The sequence below is a fragment of the Strix aluco genome, chromosome 7 (genome assembly GCF_031877795.1).
Source record: "Strix aluco isolate bStrAlu1 chromosome 7, bStrAlu1.hap1, whole genome shotgun sequence".
In the NCBI taxonomy this organism is placed as follows: domain Eukaryota; kingdom Metazoa; phylum Chordata; class Aves; order Strigiformes; family Strigidae; genus Strix; species Strix aluco.
In genome coordinates this window covers 27,729,830-27,748,169 of record NC_133937.1, presented here as the reverse complement: position 1 = coordinate 27,748,169, position 18,340 = coordinate 27,729,830, and the positions used below count along the sequence as shown (strand labels likewise).

At 42.9% G+C, this 18,340-nt stretch overlaps 1 protein-coding gene across 5 annotated transcripts in view; it reads left to right on the top strand.

Annotated features, from left to right (window-relative positions):
• Window positions 1-18,340, top strand: part of SH3PXD2A (SH3 and PX domains 2A) — a 258,575-nt gene that overhangs the window by 222,658 nt on the left and 17,577 nt on the right. For 4 of the 5 annotated variants that reach the window (XM_074831206.1, XM_074831205.1, XM_074831208.1 and 1 more), the window contains 2 exons: window positions 6,221-6,334; window positions 10,823-10,906. In XM_074831206.1, coding sequence (XP_074687307.1) covers window positions 6,221-6,334; window positions 10,823-10,906 — 198 coding nt within the window. The remainder of the gene's footprint in view (window positions 1-6,220; window positions 6,335-10,822; window positions 10,907-18,340) is intronic. The other variant, XM_074831207.1, reaches the window with a different exon arrangement.

The following is an 18,340-nucleotide window of genomic DNA, read 5'->3' as shown; positions in this document are numbered from 1 at the left end:
TCTTCACTAAATACTAAAACTATTACTCCAGTTTAAATATTGAGGGTAGCTTGCTGGGCAGAATGCAGCTTGTGGCTGTGTGACTGCTGCTGAACAGCTGTCAGGTGTGTGGTTGCTAATGTATGTCCTGTCAGATGTTGTGGCATATCTGGTACCAGGAGCAACATGTTTGCTTGTTACACTTCAAATTATTTTTTTCAAGAAGAGAAGCTCGTGTTAATTTAAAAAAAAAAAAAAAAAAAAAAAAAAGCAGAGTTTCTGTGTTTGTAATTCTTCATTCAGCTTTAATGCTATGGTAGAAAATCCGTTTGATAACCCATATAGAAACTCCAATTTCCATGCTGTGCAACCAGGAAAGGAGTGAAGGTGTGATCCTTCTTCCTCTTTTCTCTCACATGAGAAAGCTAACAGCTCTGCCCCATCACAGTGCTGTGGGCTCTTGGGGTATTTCATCAGCAAATTTTAAAACCTCTTGGAGTTAAGCAGTAACTTGGGGTGGTGAGCTATATTCCTGAATTCCTGTAGTAGTACTCGGTACCTAGAGTGCAACCACAGTAGTTGTAAGCAAGATAACAACCTTCACTCTTGACTGTGAGAGCAGTCAGGCACAGACATTTGGGGTTGCAACACTTTGCAAAATGAGGCTCCCATGGGAAGTGAGATTGCTCATGTGAACCATGCTCCTAGCAGGCAGGTCTAGGACGTGAACTGGCTGGAAGGATCATGACATGCGGTTGAGCTGGAATCCTAATGTGTGGTCCAGTCTGCTTTGGGTATGGCACATAAAGGGCTGTGAACCTGTGCTGTGGATCTTAATTGTGTTCAGGTAGGATGTCTGCCATAGGCACATCTTTCTTCCTTGAGTATGTCTTTGTTTGAGTTACACTTCCATCTTTAAAACGAGACAAACATTGTTTCGTGGTTGAGTGGCTGCAGTGAAGTCTGCAGTGCACACAGGCTGGGAAACATCATGTGTTTAAAGATGAAAGCTGCCTTTAATATTTCACCAACTTTAATAATTCATCCTGAGATGACAGCCTCAGTCTGCTGTGCAGTGACTCACACACAGACTTCTGTACCCCTATCATCCCCTCCATGCTAGGAAGACCTCTTGCATATATCTCCATATTTAAAAGAAAGATGCCTCTTCTGTGAATTGTAAGGACAAAATGCTCAGAAATCAAACACTGGACTTTATATGGATTCAATGCTTTCAACCCAGTGCCTTTGCCAAGCGTGTGAAACTGAAGGAACCTTTTACAGAAAGCAGAGCCAGCATGTACAGTGATAGTGTATGGACACTGTAGTGAATTTTTAGGAAGTGGGTGTGAGAATATGCTTACTGCAGAAAATCCCTCTTGCAAAATGCTACTTCTGGTGCCTTTATATTTCTGCGTATTCTTTGGAGGTCTGTCCAAGGCAATTATGACTGAATTCCCTATGTGTATCAAATATACATGTACTGTGTGGGACGAGCTTCACCTGCACAGCTAATACTCTTACCTTAGCTGTTTTTTAATGAAGCAGATAGCATCTCTGAAGGAAAGTAATCATCTGTTGGCATGAAAAGGTCTGTGTGCCAGGTCTGGAAGTGACCTGATTGCACCTAGTACTGCTTTGTAGGACAATTTAAGTTCTTGAATCAAAAAAAACCTTCAAGAGATAGTTCCAAGGCAGAAGGATTTAAAAATCTGAAGCCCGAAGAGCACATCAGATGTACCAAACTGCTGCTTGAGTGGGATTTTTCCAAGACTCTTGAGAGGTGGAGTGTTATTTAAGTATTTGTTTAGAAGAATGTGTAGTCCACTCATGCAGGAGAGATTCCCATTCCCTTTTACTGTGTTCCTGTTCTTGTTTACTTTAGTTAAGCTCATAAATTGACACTCAAAGTCTACAGAGAAATTAATGGCTGAGGGGAGAATTAGAAACTGAAGTTCAGCAAGGTCCTGCAACTTTAATATTTATTTTTTTTTAAAGTGATTTGTAGCATCTTACAATTTGGCAGACTTCAATAGGAATAGCTAATTTTCCTGTTGGTGTGGAGAAAGAGACAATATTGAAGCATGGATGGGTGAGGATGCATGTAAACATAAGCAAAGCTTGCATAAAAGATAGTCCTTTAACTATGTTCTAGTAGTTTCCTGTGGTGTGGGTTGTGGATAACACTTGCTTAATTATTTTGATTTTTTTCTTTTAAAGCTTTTTGGGGAGAGGACTGTAAAAGCAAGAACATGATTTTTAGAGTCAGAGTATTTGTTATTTATTCACTATTTAGTGTGACCAATCTATTTGGCAGTCATCTTGCCATGTGTATGTATGCGTGGCAAGTGGAACCTTTCATCTCTCAGGCGGAAAATGCCTGAGAGTTATCAGAGCCTAGATGGACTCTGAGTGTAGAGACATCTTGGCTGTTGCAGCTAGGGATGCTGACAGATGCCAACCAAAGGGTCAACATAGGTGGGGAGAAAATTACACTCCTACCTTAAAAATTCATATTCTTGGATTAGTATTAAGGTAGGATTTGGAGTAATGCAGCAAAGCTTGAGCTGAGCTTGGTCTGGGCTCAGTGGCTACAAGTTCCTGTGTGCCTACTGTGGGGCTCAAACTCCCTTTGAATCCTCGTCAGGAATGAGAGCTGACGAGTCGCAGTGTAGACATCCATGCCACATCAGCTTTAGAGTTGTGTTTTGATGCCTGAGAGATAGGGGCATCTGTAAGGGTTAACTCAGGCTGTAAAGAACTGCCTAATTTCTACAGATGGTGTGAGTGCAAGAGCTAACCTCAGACTGGCTTGGCAGTGCACAGAGATAACTTTATATAATTCCCTGCAGATGTTGCTGCAGAATGGTTTTAATAATGAATTGTGAAGTCGAGCTCAACTCCAGCATAGAGGGAGAACTCAAAATAAATGCAATGTTTTTTTCTGTGTTTCAAAAGCAAGTTTTCTAACAACGTTTCTGTGATGCTCTGGGTGGGGAAAGATGGTAGGGGAGGGGACAAGAGATAGTTTGCACCATTATAGCCCTGACTTTCTGCAAACAAAGGAAAATCTGACTGATTTCTCTGCAAACCATGAACCCCCATGAACCTGGGGTTGGGGGGGAAGGGGTGGTGGGACTGAATGGCAGCTGCCTTAATGCTTCTAATGAGGGAATGGTGCAGAGCAAGTACTTTATCATCAGCTGGGCAGAGTTCTGCAGTTCGTGGCTGTCATGCATGGACTGCATTGTGGAACTTGTCTGTGCTTCAGCCATTTTCTGCTAGGAGTTGTCAATTCTTGCACTATGCTGTAATTTCCTTTCCGTAAGGTTATGGCTTAGATGTGCCATCATAATTCAGATTTTTGCCTCATAAGGAGTGAGCTGCCTCTGCAATGTCTGCTCAGTCACTCTTAAGACCTTGCATGTCTTGTTTGTGAGCATCCATTTTTGACTTTGCTGCTGGGGGTGCTGCTGGAACTTTCTCAGGCTTCTCAGTTGTTCAGGCTGTTTAAGTAAAACATACTTTTTTCTGTGGATGTGCTATTCCAGTGACCTGCATTAAAGCCTTTCTTATGTCCTTCTGAGAAGCAAACTTGAAATGGGAGAAGAGAATTTCAGAGCAGGGGCTGGTTTTCTCTGAACCTAGAAAGATGCTGCTGACTTCTCAGTCGCACACATTTTATAAAGCCAGTCTTTAGAATGAAATGATAACTTTCATGAGCTCTATGGTGATTAGGAGCTTTAATCTTAGTAATGGCTTGAAGAATCAAAGCAGTTTAAAACCTCACTTAGACTGTTACGTGCTCTGTCTCCATGTTGCAATAGATTTGGTTGAGTTACTTGACTTTAACCTGCCTCAAATGTGACTTGACCTCCAACTGGTATGTGGGAGCCTGTTTGTAAGATCAGTGGAGTTGTGAGGTTTCCCCGCCGAGGCCTTAGTTGTGAGGTTTCCCTTGCTGAATGTCAATAGAGAGGCCCAGTGATAGGGGGGAGGCATGTGTATGCATGTGCAGGCATGGAGGTGAGAGGGAGTCCCGTTTAGATGGATGGAGGCTCAGCTACCCTATGGCCCCAAACACAAGACCTTAAACTCAGCTCTGAGGCCACGATGCAGCTCAGTGAGCCAAACCAGAAGAGCTGTATTGTGAAATGGGCTAGCACTAGGTCTGCGTCAAGACTGTGCAATCCATCCCTCCAAAGACGGTTTTACCATGGTTTGAATTTGGCCCAAGCACACGTTTTTAAGTGTAGGCAAGTCCTTTTTGTGCAATTGCATTTAATTTCTTTCTGAGGAAGAGTTTACATAAACTATTTCAGTCTAATTGGTATCAGCTGAAAGCCAGCTTCTGACATTTTGTGCCTCATTATAAGTGTACGTTAAACTGTTTGCTACCCATGTTGATACGTTACTAGTAAAATAAGGAACAACCATGAAGATGTGTTTTTGAAATGGTCTGGCAGATCCTGCGTGTTCAATGCTGTGGGCTTCGTGGCAGTAGAATCCACCTCCTGCTGAGGGGGAATAACTAAATTTAAACTTTCCAACCATGAGCCTTGTGAAGCAAAGTTTCCAAACCTCTGCTGGGCCAGCAAATGGAAAGCCATGTCTGAGTTTTGAGAGTAAATAAATAGAGCTACCTAGCAGCTGTGCAGTGTCAAGTGAGGGGTTTGTTGCTTGGGGCACGTTGTCTCCTAGCTTCAGGCAGGAAAAATGAATGTTTGTAACTACTGTCCTCTGGTAAAATCTTCTGTGACAGGATTTGGAACTAACTTGGGTGACTTTTAGCATGAACACTTAAGCATTGTTTCAGCTGGTTTCTGTTTGGTTTGGTTTGTTGTTTTTTTTTTTTTTTCTTCTTTAAAGAAAGTTGCATGTTGCATGGTGGCAGAGTCCAGCAAAGCCTCCCTTCCCCTTGCCGGCCCCAGAGTTGCGGCCTCCCAGCTGTGGGAGGACCGCATGGCCATCGCACAACTCAGGGCTTTGCCCACCATAAATTAACTAGGTTTTTTTCCCTGTCTGTTTACAGACTAAGCTGGCTTATCCCTGCCTCTGCTTATCACAGGCAGGCTTGGGAGTCTCTGGGAAAGTCACTGGGTTTATGATAGCCATTAAAGTCTGTAAACTGTTTTGAGGTGCATGTACAGAAATAGCTATTTTCTCAGCTGCCTTTGGGGAGGCTGAAAAACTGGTGTTGAACAATAGTTTGCATTGTCCTGACAAAGCAACTTGCATTCTTTGGGGAGACTGGAAGATTGTAGAAAATAACAGAAATGGCTTACCTGCTTGGCTCTTTATTGTCCTGTATCTTAACCCTGACCTTACCTGAATGGAGCAGAATCTAGTTGGGCTTGTATCTGAGAGCAGCAAGTTCTTGGGTGAGTGAGCCTACATCAAAACCAGTGGAGGATTCAATAAATCAATGTAGCCAAGCAAGAAAAGAGGCAAAGATAATCATATTTGGGATGTATTTAACCTAAAAATGGCTCAGCTATAATTTTATTCATCCATCCATGGATGTGACCTAAAGGTTATATCCGTATGGTTGATGAATACTTAACGTTTTTATAGATAGTGGTAGAAACTTGGATGTTCATGTGGGAGGGCAAATAACTGGCACTTATGCCCTGAAGACACATTTCAGTTAGCTTTTCTTCTTATTTCTGTTCCGTGCAGTACTTTCCAGCTTCGCAGGACATTGAATTTGAGTCATGTTTGTTAAACACTGGCTGAGGTGGCAAGTGCTCTAGAAGCGTTTATTTTGCATCCTGTTCTGAAATCTGTGCCCTTCTACTAAGTCTTTCCTGTTTCCGTCTTTTGACTTCTGTGATACCTCATATTAGGATTTGAGCAACATTTGTGCATACCCATATGTTCACATATATACATACAAAGTGTTTTGATACTGTAGATGTACATGTTGCAAGATTTGCTTTGAGAAACTGAATTGGAGAACTCAAATCAGAGTTGTCATGGATAGACTTCAGGTTTCTTAAAATAAACTGATGTTTGCTTCATTGCAACCTTTTTGATATGAGGCCTGCACGCCTGTTTACCACTATGAGAGTATCTGTTAGAAATGGTATAACAGGACTAAACCCTCCCCCCTCCTAGGAGACTGCAGCATAACTCAAACCTGCACTGAAGCTACTCACTCTGTGATGCCTTCTCAGTAGCATCTTGCTATTCTTGTTCCTCTTAATGTTGACTGAGCAACTTCTTTTACTTCTTTTTGTAGGTTGGTGGTTTGTGAGCACAGCAGAGGAGCAGGGCTGGGTCCCTGCTACATACCTGGAATCCCAAAATGGAACCAGAGATGACTCTGACATCAACACATCCAAACTTGGGGAAGGTATGGAAAGCTTTTTGTTATCAAGGGGAAACTGATAATCACTGCTTTATGCTTTCCCCCCATAGGAAAACTTTGAAAATTCTTGCTGCCACTTGTGGCTGTTAATCCAGTGCAGCAAACTCTTCCCCCATCTTGTATCAGTAAATAAATTGTTATAGAAGAAATTGGAGTGAAGGGCCATGCCTGGAATCCCTTTGTGACCATCTTGGGCTATCAGTGTGAAGAAAGGTTCAAAAGCTGAAATGATACTCATTTCAATACCCTTAAAAAGCATACAAACAACTTATGTGCAAGTCCAAGCAGTATGTTCCGGTAGAGGTCCTGGACTCTCATGTCCATGGAAGGAGAGAACTTGCATGGCTTGTTTGCAGAAATTATACAAGTGAGAGCTTTTAATTGGAAGAAGATGCTTGTTAGAGCCACAGGCCATTAAGAGGAGTGAGATTTAACTTTAATGGTTGCTTCTCATTACAATTTTTTTTTTTCCAATTAATCCTTGAAACTAGTTTTCACTGCTGTTTGCTGTGGTCTGTGATTGTGTGGAAAGGTATTTTTGTTTGGTGTGGTCTCATTCTACTAAAACTGAGATGCCATTTGTCATGTATATGTATTTAGTGGCTCTGTTTTTTGGCTAAAGATGCTTAATTCAGGTTCCAGAAATGGAATAGTACAACCTCACATGTTCCTCTGTTCCATTATGAAAGACTAACCACATCTTAATGGACTTCTCATGTAGCAACTGTGTACAAAGGACACTATTATGATTTGCTCCACTCTAATGAATCTCTTGCTAGATTTCTAGGTGCTCTTGATGTGACACTTATGTAAAATGTATGTGGAAACTCAGCTGACCTTTCCTTAGCACAGGCAGGAGGCTTAGAGATGTGTTGAGGTGACCATTTGCCCATTAAGATAGCACACAAGCAAAACATAACTTTGTGCTGAGCCCCAAGGGTGACATCTGTGGCTTATTGAAATCTTTGGCTCTGCAACTCATTTTTCCCTGCTCAAAGCTACCCATATCCTGGGTCACTTAGGGTTTAGAGACAGACTGGCTGTAGGCTGGTAGGCCAGGAACCAGTCTGGCATGATGCAATGTCTTAGCGGATGCAAAAGCACTTAGTAAAGTTTCCCTGTTAGTAAAGAATAAAAACTTACCGCTCTTTTCTGAAAGAGGAATGCCTTGTCTGTTGGTCTGTAGCTTTCTCCCTTTTCCTGACTCATATATGGTGCATGCTTAACAGCCTTATTGCTTAAACTGCTTTCATTTCAAGCTCTCTCCGCCTTTCATGTTGCCCTCTGGAGTGTACTCTGCGCAGGGCTGTTGCCACACAGCAGTCTTTCCTGAGTAATGGAAAATCCATCAAATGTTCCTTATCTTTTTCCTCGCAGTCCCCTTTAATCCATTACACTGCTATCCTCAGCTGCGGTCAGCAGTCGTGCTCCCTGCCTTACTCCAAATCCAGATACGCTGAAACCTGAGACTGTTCTTCCCTTTCTGTTCAGTTCCATCTCAGTGACAAATCTAATTGCATTACCTCTGTAACTGCTTTGATGTGCCCCAGCTTTTGCTTGGTTTTCAGTAACGTTGTTTTATGTTATTAATCCCAGAAACTGAGACTTTTGTTCTTTGTTTCCCCCCCTTCAGTTCTTTACTTGGGCTATTCTTCTCCTAATAGTTATTCCATAAGAGAGGAAAGAACAACTCAGATTCTCTCTCTTAAAGAAAAGTGTGTAAAAGTGAACATACCTACACAGAAAACTTGCCAACTCTCTCTCAGTAGGCAGAAGAAAGGGGCTCCAAAATAACTGAGGAAGGCACTTTAAGTGGATTAAGTGCCCTAGCCCCTCAATTTAGAATTCATACAAGTTTCAGAGTGACTCCTGGAGATGTTGACTTCCTGCAGCTGTGCAATCTGTGCTCTGCCTGCTTTGAAGAGGTAGAAGCACTAATGGAGGGAGCTTTCTGTATCAGCCTCTTGGCCCTCTCCATTTGCAGCAGGCCTGGAACAAGTCCACAAGCCAGGCAGGCCCAGAGGTTTGCTCAGCCGAGGCAGGCCCTTGTAAAGATAAGGAGGTACTGAATGCAACTTAATAACAATGCTGTCTCTACATAGCAGTAATATTTCCATGTGTCTCTGTTTAAATAGTCTGTTCCCTGAGAAAGACAAAAATGTTTCCTCCCCGCGTCTGAGCCTGCACAACGTCTTTTGTCAGGGTGAGGGTAGACAGTTGACTGCTACCTGGGCCTGTGTTTAGACCAACACCAACTTACAAGGCTTGGAAAACATTCAGAAAGCAATCTAAAGAAACATTCACAGCCACGGGAGCTGTTAAAGTAAACATCTTTAAATGGTCTCTGGAAAGGTTTAGATACTTGTTGATAAATAACCTTTCTGGTGACTAACTATGGCATGACCAACCAAGTCCAAGTCTGGGATCAAATGGCAAAATCCAGGATTGTTGAGGAGAAAAAAATCTGACTGGTACAAAAGCATACAGAAGGTCTATCACTGGGGATAGTCATATGTTGTGAGGAGGATGCAGAGTGGTGGATCTGCATGACCCACTGTGTTCAAGGGGTGCTCCTGGATGGCTAAGTCCTCCAAATACCTGGTGCAAGCAAGGAGCTGTGGGTGACTGCTCTGTGTTGACACCTGAAATTTCTATCCCTCCACACCCCTCCTTCCTGCAAGCCTGTAAGTTCAACATCTTTCATTTCTTCCCTTCTTCTATAGAAACCTCCTAATGCAGGTAGCCTTACTGTGAATTTAGCTTTTCTCTGTTATAATCTGTATGTGTAGTGAGGTGTCCTGTGTTGCCTCTTGTGTAGTGTGTGTGTAACTGTCAGTCTAATATCCTGTTGGTTTTGAGAAAGCCACCAATCTATTGTTAAGAAAGACACTACCAGTAAGGAGTGAAAACAGCTCATCTTCTGTGCCACCATGGGCTTCCAACAGGATCACTGATTTCCGTTAGCCAAAAACGCAGCAAGCTATAAACTTGAAATACAACTCCTCTGAAAATTTTTGGCTCTTCTCTGACCTACATGAGATCAAAGGTGAGGTACAGAGTACCACAAACTAGACATGGTGCCTGTTCAACACCACTCACCACACCTCCACTTAGGGTGACTAGGGAAGGTTTAGGCCTTAAAGCAAAGGAGAAATTGAGGTGAGCTGGGTGCTGAAGTCTGATCTAAGCCCCTGAGGATATAAAGGGCAAAAGGCAAAAGCCACTTTTTGGGGAAGTTTATTAATTATTTTTTTTTACTTGCTCTGCTAATCATTCCCCAATCAAATAATTTTGCTATGCCTGGTGGTCTACAGAACATAGTTCTAGAAGACAGTAGTGTCTGCTGTTATGAGTATAAGGGTGTATTCCCCAAATGAGTGTGCATAAGCAGAATTGAGTGATTATTAATGATGTGATATCAAAGTTTATGAACAGCTTCCCGGCACCACTAGCAAAATGATTGTGTTTGCACCCTAGTGATAGCTGAAGTGTAACATTTTGCACTCCTTTGTGGCAGCACCAAGCACCCTTGCAGTAGTTGCCAAACTAGTGTGGAAGCCCTTGAATGGAAAAAGGGAAGTGCTTGTATTTCTGTGCCAGTCCAATGGTTCCTGTGTTGTTCACACCTTTACAAGCAGAAGGAAGTGAGTACAGTTCACACTATCCAGAAAACAAGTGTGTCCTCTGTGCACAGCTGCTCTCACAATGCCATTTCCGTAGGTGTCTTGTCTTTGTTTACATTTTAGCATAAATTATTGGTTCATTGTGTAACTAATTCTCAGTTCTGGCTTGTTAGCTTCTTGAGCCTGCTCAATAGTTTCGAGGTCAGGTTTTTCCTTATATTTGTAATCAGTATATTAGATGTTTGGATCATGAGAATTAGCTGTGGCAGCAATTGTGAGTCACCTGTTGCAAACAAGGAGACATCAGACACTTTTCACTGTTCCTGAATGCTGCTGTTAGAAGTGAACTCACGTAAGAGAAGCTGCCTTTTTTTTTTTTCCTGGATTTTGTTTATAGTGTGATAATTTGTTTAGAGAGGGTTAGAGCCCTGTTGGGTTTGATGTCGTATACAATGGAATGAAGTCTTCAAAGATCATGTAGCCTAACTAGGAGATGCATCAGGAATGATGTGGATTTGTACTGCCACTGCAGTCTCCTTGGACAAGTTGTCTTCTGTTGTGCAGCTTGTTTTGGGGTGTGTGTATGTTTTTGGTTTTTTAAGGAAAGCCAATAGCAAGGGTGCCAATTTGTGACAGTTTGAGGTGGTTCATGTTGCTCAGGCTCAAGAAGCTAACTTGTTCCACTGTAATATATAAACTAAACCAAAATGTCTGCATCCCAGCTAACCCATTCCTGCTAACAAGACCAGTGCTTGTAAATGCCATGTTTTGTTTCTATTCCTCACCCTCCCATCATTTTTTTCCCTTTTTTTGTTTTTTGTTTTTTGTTTCCATCCATGTTCCAAACTAGTTTCTAAGCGACGCAAGGCTCACCTGAGACGCCTGGACCGGCGATGGACGCTAGGCGGGATAGTCAACAGGCAGCAGAGTCGAGGTGAATTAATAGCTTTCTATGGCACCAGCCTCTAAGGGTGCACCAAAAGCCATGCTGCAGCTTCAGCTGTTGTGCACCAGGATCTGCATCTTTGGCACTCTGGTAGAGAGAGGCCGAAGCTCCAGAGTTCAGATGCAGATTTCATACATGACAGCTTGAGGGTGTCTTGGAGCCAGGGTTCAGCACCCCAAGAGCTGGAGGCTAATAACCAAGTGTAACTCTGCAGTCTGACTCCTCGTGCTGCTTGGGGAAGCTCACATCTGTTGTGTTTTAACTTTGGGCATAGTTGTACTCAGTCTTTCCTACCTCAGTAAGGACAAGTGATACTTTCAGGGCTATTAAAATGAGAAGAATGCCAAAAAGCCATGGTCAGAGATGTGCGTACTGGAAAAGTGTTTGGTGTGGAAAGATGAGAATCATTCCAGTTTCAGTCCCCTCTCTTCCTTGCGAGGAGTGCTTGCTACTAAAGACAGACTTTTTCAGAACTTTGGGGAGCTTTTGGTGTCAGTCCTGGATGTTTAAAATATCACTAGTAGCAGCATTTTAAAAATTTTTTTGCTTTGCTGGTTTCACAGGGAACATGGGGGGGGGGGGAGCACCTTGTGTTCTGAAGCCACGTTTGTGTAAAATCTGAGGAATATTCCAAACCAAGCATTTCTCCAGTGCATGTGAATCATCTTTCCCAGAGTAAAGGTACCCCTTTCTGTCCCCTTCTTGCAAGTTTGTCCAGATGTGGTATTCATTGCACTTCAGAAAGGAAGGAGGTGGGGGGAAGCACCATTTGCACCTCTGTGTAACTTTCAGACAATCTTACTGAGGGAATGGAACCAAATGTAAGCACAAGAGAAGCTTCCCAGTTGAGAAAAACGTGCCTTTTCCTACTAAGGAGAGAATGTACTTTTAAAGTACCAAATTTGTCTTCTCCTGGATTTGGTGGTGGTTCTATGTGCACATACAAATTTTAAGTGACCTTGTATCTTTGCTTCAAACTATTATTGAGGAAACCAAAATAACAAGAGGGGGTGTTCTTCCTATTGTAGCTTGACCCTCCAGCAACTGGAACTACCCTCAGAAGACAAGGTCTTGCTTCTCAGCCACCAAATGCAGCCTGAAGGCACCAAAAAACCCCCCATAAGCACACATGCTGGCTTGTGAGAATGAATTCGTGCTTATTTCTGTAACCCAAGAGTTTGGGAGCTACTTATTTTGCATTGTCAAACTCTGCCAGATACTTCCTGGCAATTTAAGTGGGCTAATTTCTGAGAATCAGTTTTCTAAACAATTTGTTTAGTAGTTTAAACAAATATATCCTTTCATATTCATACAGTATTGCAAGCAAAGCTCCATAAAATACTGAGACTGCATGATCAGTCCCTTAGCATAGTTGACTGGTAAGACTCAAGGACCTAAGATGCATTCCCAGGTTTTCCCTCTTGCACTCTTGTGCCCACCATCTGTGTGCATCTCCAGACCTGCCCTCTGACCAGTGCCACAGTGTCTTCCCTGTCAGTCTTCCCCACCACAGGCTCCCCTAGTCATTCCTGCCCTTTTCTTTCTCCACAACAGTTTCTTCCCTATTAGGCCTAAGCAATGCTGGGTTTTTGAGCATGTTGGAGAATATGTGCTTTATCTCAAACTAAATCTCAGCACTTGAACTTGGCACAAACTGCAGCATCTCAAGGTTTGGGGCACCCTCCATGGCTGAGCTGTTTCTATAAGCTCTCTCCAATGCATTTCAGCCACAGCTAGCCAGGCTGGCTAAAAATAAGCTGTTTAATGTCAACTGAAATAGTAGTTTAGGGAGCTCTTCCAAGAGCAGGCTCATTGGAAGTAAAGAGAGTGATGTGAACACTTGGGGACAGGTTGGAGACAGTGGCTTCATCATCTGGCATAGCTGTAGCCTGTACAGACATCTATGCCTTCCAAACTTCAGTTGTTGAAAGTATGAGTCTCTCTGGGTGTTCAGCCTGCTGTTCTCTAACAGATCACAGTTTATGTGAGGTCAGAAGAGATTCTTTCTCCCTTCTTTCCCTCCCATCCCAGCCCAAAAGACTTCTAACAAGGCCAAATTTGGGTGGATTTGCACTGAAATGACAGAATGCATGAAGTGTACACAAGCACCCCCCCTGCCAACCTTCAAGTCCCCACTCCAAAGCACAGAAGAACTAGAGCTGCTCAAACAGGAGGTTGCCAGAATTGGCAACACAGGCAAAACAGCTTCCCCTCCCCCACTTGGCCTCTTTCTTGGAAATAAATTCAATTAAACATTTTGGCTGAAATTCTCCCACCCAGAGATACTCTGCTTGAGATAGTCCCTGCTATTGGAAGGGTTAGCTCCAAAAGTTCACTGGAGTTTAAAAGAAAGCTGGAAAGGATGCTTCCCTTTATATTTATGCTTGGGTACAACTAATAAGCATTTTTACCAACTAGGTCTATGATAGAATCACTTAAAAGCCAGAACTGAAGCATTGCTTCCGAAGGCCAGGATTTTCTAAGTGACTTGGATATTAGAAACACTGGGAAAGCCTGAATGCAGAAGGGAAGGGTGTTTGCTTCCCTGTTACAGACTGCCTAATGGGGGAGAATTGTCAGGGGTGAGATATGGTTTGTTTATTTCCACCCTTTCCGAAGCCATTTGAAAGAAGTTAAGCATCCGTAAACCTGAGATATTTGGGAGCAATGTTACTGGGTCTGTGAATAAGAAACATGAAAGACAAGTTATTGAATATCATGCTCCTTTTTTAAAGCTGAAAAAAATCTGCAAAGAGAACAGCTGTAGTCTGTTTTTACAAAGAGAAACAGATGACATTTGTTGCTGAACTTTTCTCTTTAAAATGGTCTGTGGTGTGCCCAGATCTAAGAGATTACATTGGTTTATGTTTCTTATGTAGCTGCAGAGCTTGTTTTTTTTAAATGTTAAATGTTTTTAGATGTGGTACATTTTCTAAACTTTTGTCTATGCATTACGAAACTCTGATAATACAAATATGGATTGTGAGGAGAAGCCTAAATGTTTGTAGCTTTCCTCAGTCCTGACACTTGTTAGACCTGCAAGCTGCAGAGTTCATGTTCTCTTGTACCGGGTAAAATGCTAATTCTACACATGCATTTATTTGGAACTTCCCCTGGAAGAGGATTTAGGATTGTTTACAGGCTAATTTCATGAGAAGTCATTTGTGCTGTTACAGTTTGGTTGTGAAAAGTTGGGGTTTACATGCCTGTTTTAGATGCCAGATATCTTGACATAAGTTATTGCTGCTTTGGTTTTGTGCCCAACACTTTCAAATGGAGCTGTTACAATGGAGGAAAGTACTTTATTCATATCAACAATATAGTGACATATGGGCTGATTTTCTGCCACATGAGCCTGTTATTTAGCACAAGAAATAACCTATTCAATGAAAGAGTTAAAGTTAGAACTTGGAAACTATAGGTCTTTCTACTGCTTGCCTAACAGGGAGAGAGGGAGCTTGATGGGGAGAGATGGACAGATGGATGGGGCGTAGAGGGAAGGCAGCAGTGTAACCCAGTGGTCTTGATACTTGAACCCGATCTTAAGTTGGTCTTGATACTTGAACCCCATCTCTTAGCCTGGGTGGGTTGTTCTGCAGCCAGTTTTCTGTCTGTGGAAATAGCCCTTGATCAGTAGTGGTAATCCAGCCTGGCTGGTGTGCTTGTGCACTGTTACCCTTTCCTGCTACCCACCAGAGCTGCTCTGCCCTCTTTGGCAGCCCCTTCATTACCCACAGGATTCTCCCTTTGTTTTCACTCTTTTCCCCTGCTTGTCCTTGATGCTCATGAAATGTTTGTCACTCAAGAGCACAAGGTTGCTTTGCTGCGCTAAATCAAACCAGCACAGAGCAGCTTCAGACTTAGTTTGTTCTTTTTTTTTTTTTTTTTAATCCCTCCTCTATGCTCCAAGGAAAGTAGTAAATGTTTATTGCCCCTTGCTGGTTGAAGAAAGAGCATGTGCAATACAGAACTGTTTAGAAGAAATGTCATTGTTCTTTTCTATCTGTTGGCATGAGGTTTTTTGTTATTTAAAATAAAGGGGGGGGGAGGGCGACAAAGGCTGAAGAGTTCCTGTCTGCAGATGAACACATTTGATAACTGTGAACAGTTATTTTCTCTGCTGAATATTTAGACAAGTAAAACAAAGTCAATGTCGAATTAATGCATTGCTTTCTGGAACAGCGAGAGTTTTTCCAGAAGCAGGTCTGACAAAGGGGGGGTGGAGCGGAGGAGTGGGGGAGGGCAAACGCAGACTGCTGACTGAGAGGAAAGTATTTTGAAAGAAAATTCTTCTGTGGTTTGGAAGATGTAGGGTTGGGGCTGTTGCATTTTGCTGAGAAATCGTTAATTGGCTAATTTCTAGCCCAATCCCCCCCTATCTCCACCCTACCGGCATATCAAATAAGCATGGGGTCACAGAAAGTTGGGGGCATGTACAAACACCAGCTGAGCAAAGGAAATTACTCCCTTACTTGGTTGGCTCCTGAAGTGCTGCAGATAACTTCCACACTTATTTATGGAGGCAGAAAAGAACAAACTTACATAGGTGAAGGAGAGGTATGCGAAACAGGGCGCTCAGAACTTAGAAGCAGAAATGTACGAGCGCTGGCCTTTTGCCTGGGAGAGATGAGACTGATTATGCAGGGCTGGAAATGTGCATGGTATTTTAGCTGCTTAAAGACAAGGTTCCTGTCCCAAATAGTTTACAGCCTAAACAAAGAGAAGGAGATCTGTGCCTCAAAGGAGCCAGGGCAAGTGGCAATTTGGCATGCATCTTATTTCGACCAAAGGGTTTTTCACAGTGGAAAGTGATATTTATTTGGTATTTTTAAAAGCTTTTAGAGAAGGACTAAAACTAAGCTTGTTTGGCAAGGCAGGAAGTCAGGGTAGGTAAGGCTTATTTTAGGAAGGATTTTGAGAGTTTCAGGTTATTTGATACCACAGAGGAGGGAGCCTGCTCAGGTTGATGAGGCATCATAAGAAAGGCATGGGGCTGAGTGGGAAAAGATGAAAGGATTTGGAGGAGTGGGAGATCCAAAGGGAGCAGAACATGTGAGAGTGTATAGTAGGATATTAAAGCAAGGCACAGCACACAGGATTGAAAATTCAAGATGGGACAACTGAATTGGGTGTACACTTGGTAGGAGTCTGGCTGAAGTACTAGAGTGCTGCTGTGCCAAGAGTCTTCGGCAAGAGCAGTGTGCTGAAGGGCTGGGAAGGGAGCAAAGGAGGCAGGAGATGCTGTAGCGTCTGTGAAAGAGGCTGAAAGGCAAGATCAGGGCTGTAGCAGTGAGGAGCAGCAGTGATAAAGGATTTTGAAGATGTTGGAGAAAGGAACCGTTACCTTGGTGATAGACTAGGAGGAATCTGAAATAACCAGTGCCAAGGGAATCAGGAAGATTGAATAAGGAAGATTTGGAAAGCGCTACTGAAGCTCTACGTTACAACTCTAGCAGTAAAACCATAGGTCTGCTTTCCTTGACCTGACAGTAAGTATAAATCCAGACAGCCAGAGGAGGGACCAAGTTGCCTTCTCAAGACACCTCGTAATTTTAATGTGTAGTATGTGTGTGCACGAGCGCACGTGTGAAATCTGAAATTCTGGTTTGACAGATGGGACTGGAGGAGCCTCACAGGCTGTCAGGTTCAGTGTCTTGCTCTGTCAGACATTAGGTACAGTTTCTTCAGGAATGGATGGAGCTTCATCTTAGCTGTTCTGAGGTTTTTTCCCATGGGAGAGGTGTCCTAATGGGTCACACGATACGGAAAACTCCATCACCAATGCCCTCAAAAAATCTTTGAGATTCCCTTTTTACTAATAGACAGAAATACAGCAGGTGAAACAGAAGAAAACCTATTTGGGTATATGCTGTTTAAAGTGAGTGTGATGAAAAGGACATGTCTGCTGTCTCTTTAATGACAAGCTGCAATCCTACACAAAAGGGAAAAACGCAAAGCACTGTTGTCATGGTCTGCCATTATCCAAAAATAAATGTCATTGACATTAAGTCCTTCTAAAATTTAACAAGTTAAATGTAGTGTCCCTGGTTTTTCAGCAGCCAGTATCTTCTACCATAGCCATTGAACAGGCTGAGCGAGACAGAAGAAATATTTCAGTCCCAACTACACTATCTCTGCAAAGGTGATGTTTTACTACATGATGAGCATTGCCAAGGTGCTACAGGTCATCTTGCTGTGCTGTAAATCATATGATGGTGTAAGAGCTGTATTATAAATCCTATTTATGCAAAAAGTTGTGCTTTTAAGCTCTATCTTAAAATGGGTGGGAGATGTGTGGGCACTCTTAAACTATCTTAGCCTGGTTTTAGAACAAGTTTCATATGGGTTGCCTTGACTCTGCTTCCAGCAGTCTCAGAAGTAGTCCTTTCTCCTCAAAATTAAGTGAAGCTGCACTGAAACTGGCCTGGCTTAGGGCAGGAAAGTGTTTTACACAGTTTGTGGTGCCACCACTAAAAGAAGCAGTCTCACCTTACCCGGCATCTTCCCGTCTCCCTTATGCTCGTGCAGATCTGCAGTAAACCAATCCAGACTTAGGGTCATACTAACTTTTCCTTGGCCCGACTGGCTTCAGGTCCACCTCATGGAAAAGTCACGAATTGTGCAAGGAGAGGTGATGGGTGTGAGGCAGGATGAAGGAAGGAAAAGGGAATGGTCTCAGCTACTGCAGCCCTAGGCATGCATTCAAAAACTGGTTTTAAAGCAGCTTTTTAGTTTTAAAACTATTGCTATTTATGTATAGAAAAGGCTTCAGCTTGGCAGAACACTGTTATGTTGCTGGTTTGGGGTTTATTTTTTTTCCCCTCTTCTAACAGCCATGGAAGGGCATTAGATGTCTGTTGCTTGTGAAGGAGTGACCCATAACTCTCAAATAGCACTGGCTAACACTTCTACCTGGTCTGTTGAAAATAACACGCTTGTGTACATCTGTACAAACCACATACTATACATAGCTGCAATGCAGGGCATTGTACAGCTCAGATGCTTTGTTCTGTATATATGCACACCTCCCAGCTGGACTGCAACAACCTGTACTACAGTTGCTGGGGGGGGAAATCTCAGTTGCTATAAAAAGCACTCTCTGTAGTATTGTGGGCTGTTACAAGGACATGGGATCTGTCCTCTGCTGTCCACGCTGTTCCCAGTGATCCACCAGGATCTGCCTCTACATTTTGGCCCAAGCCTCTACTGTCTTTCTTCAGGAGGCTTTAGGTAGAAACAGAGTAAAAGAGAAAGAGAAGCCTGCCTTTCTTTGGGGAGGAGAAAAGGAAAGAGGAGAAAGATTGATAGGGAAGTGAGGGTTTGGAACAGCTAGTGGACTGAGCACTGGGCTGCCAGGGTGTCTGGGAGGGCTGGACAGAGCACAGCTACAAGTGGGTGGTATGAGTTGGGTAGTCCAAACAG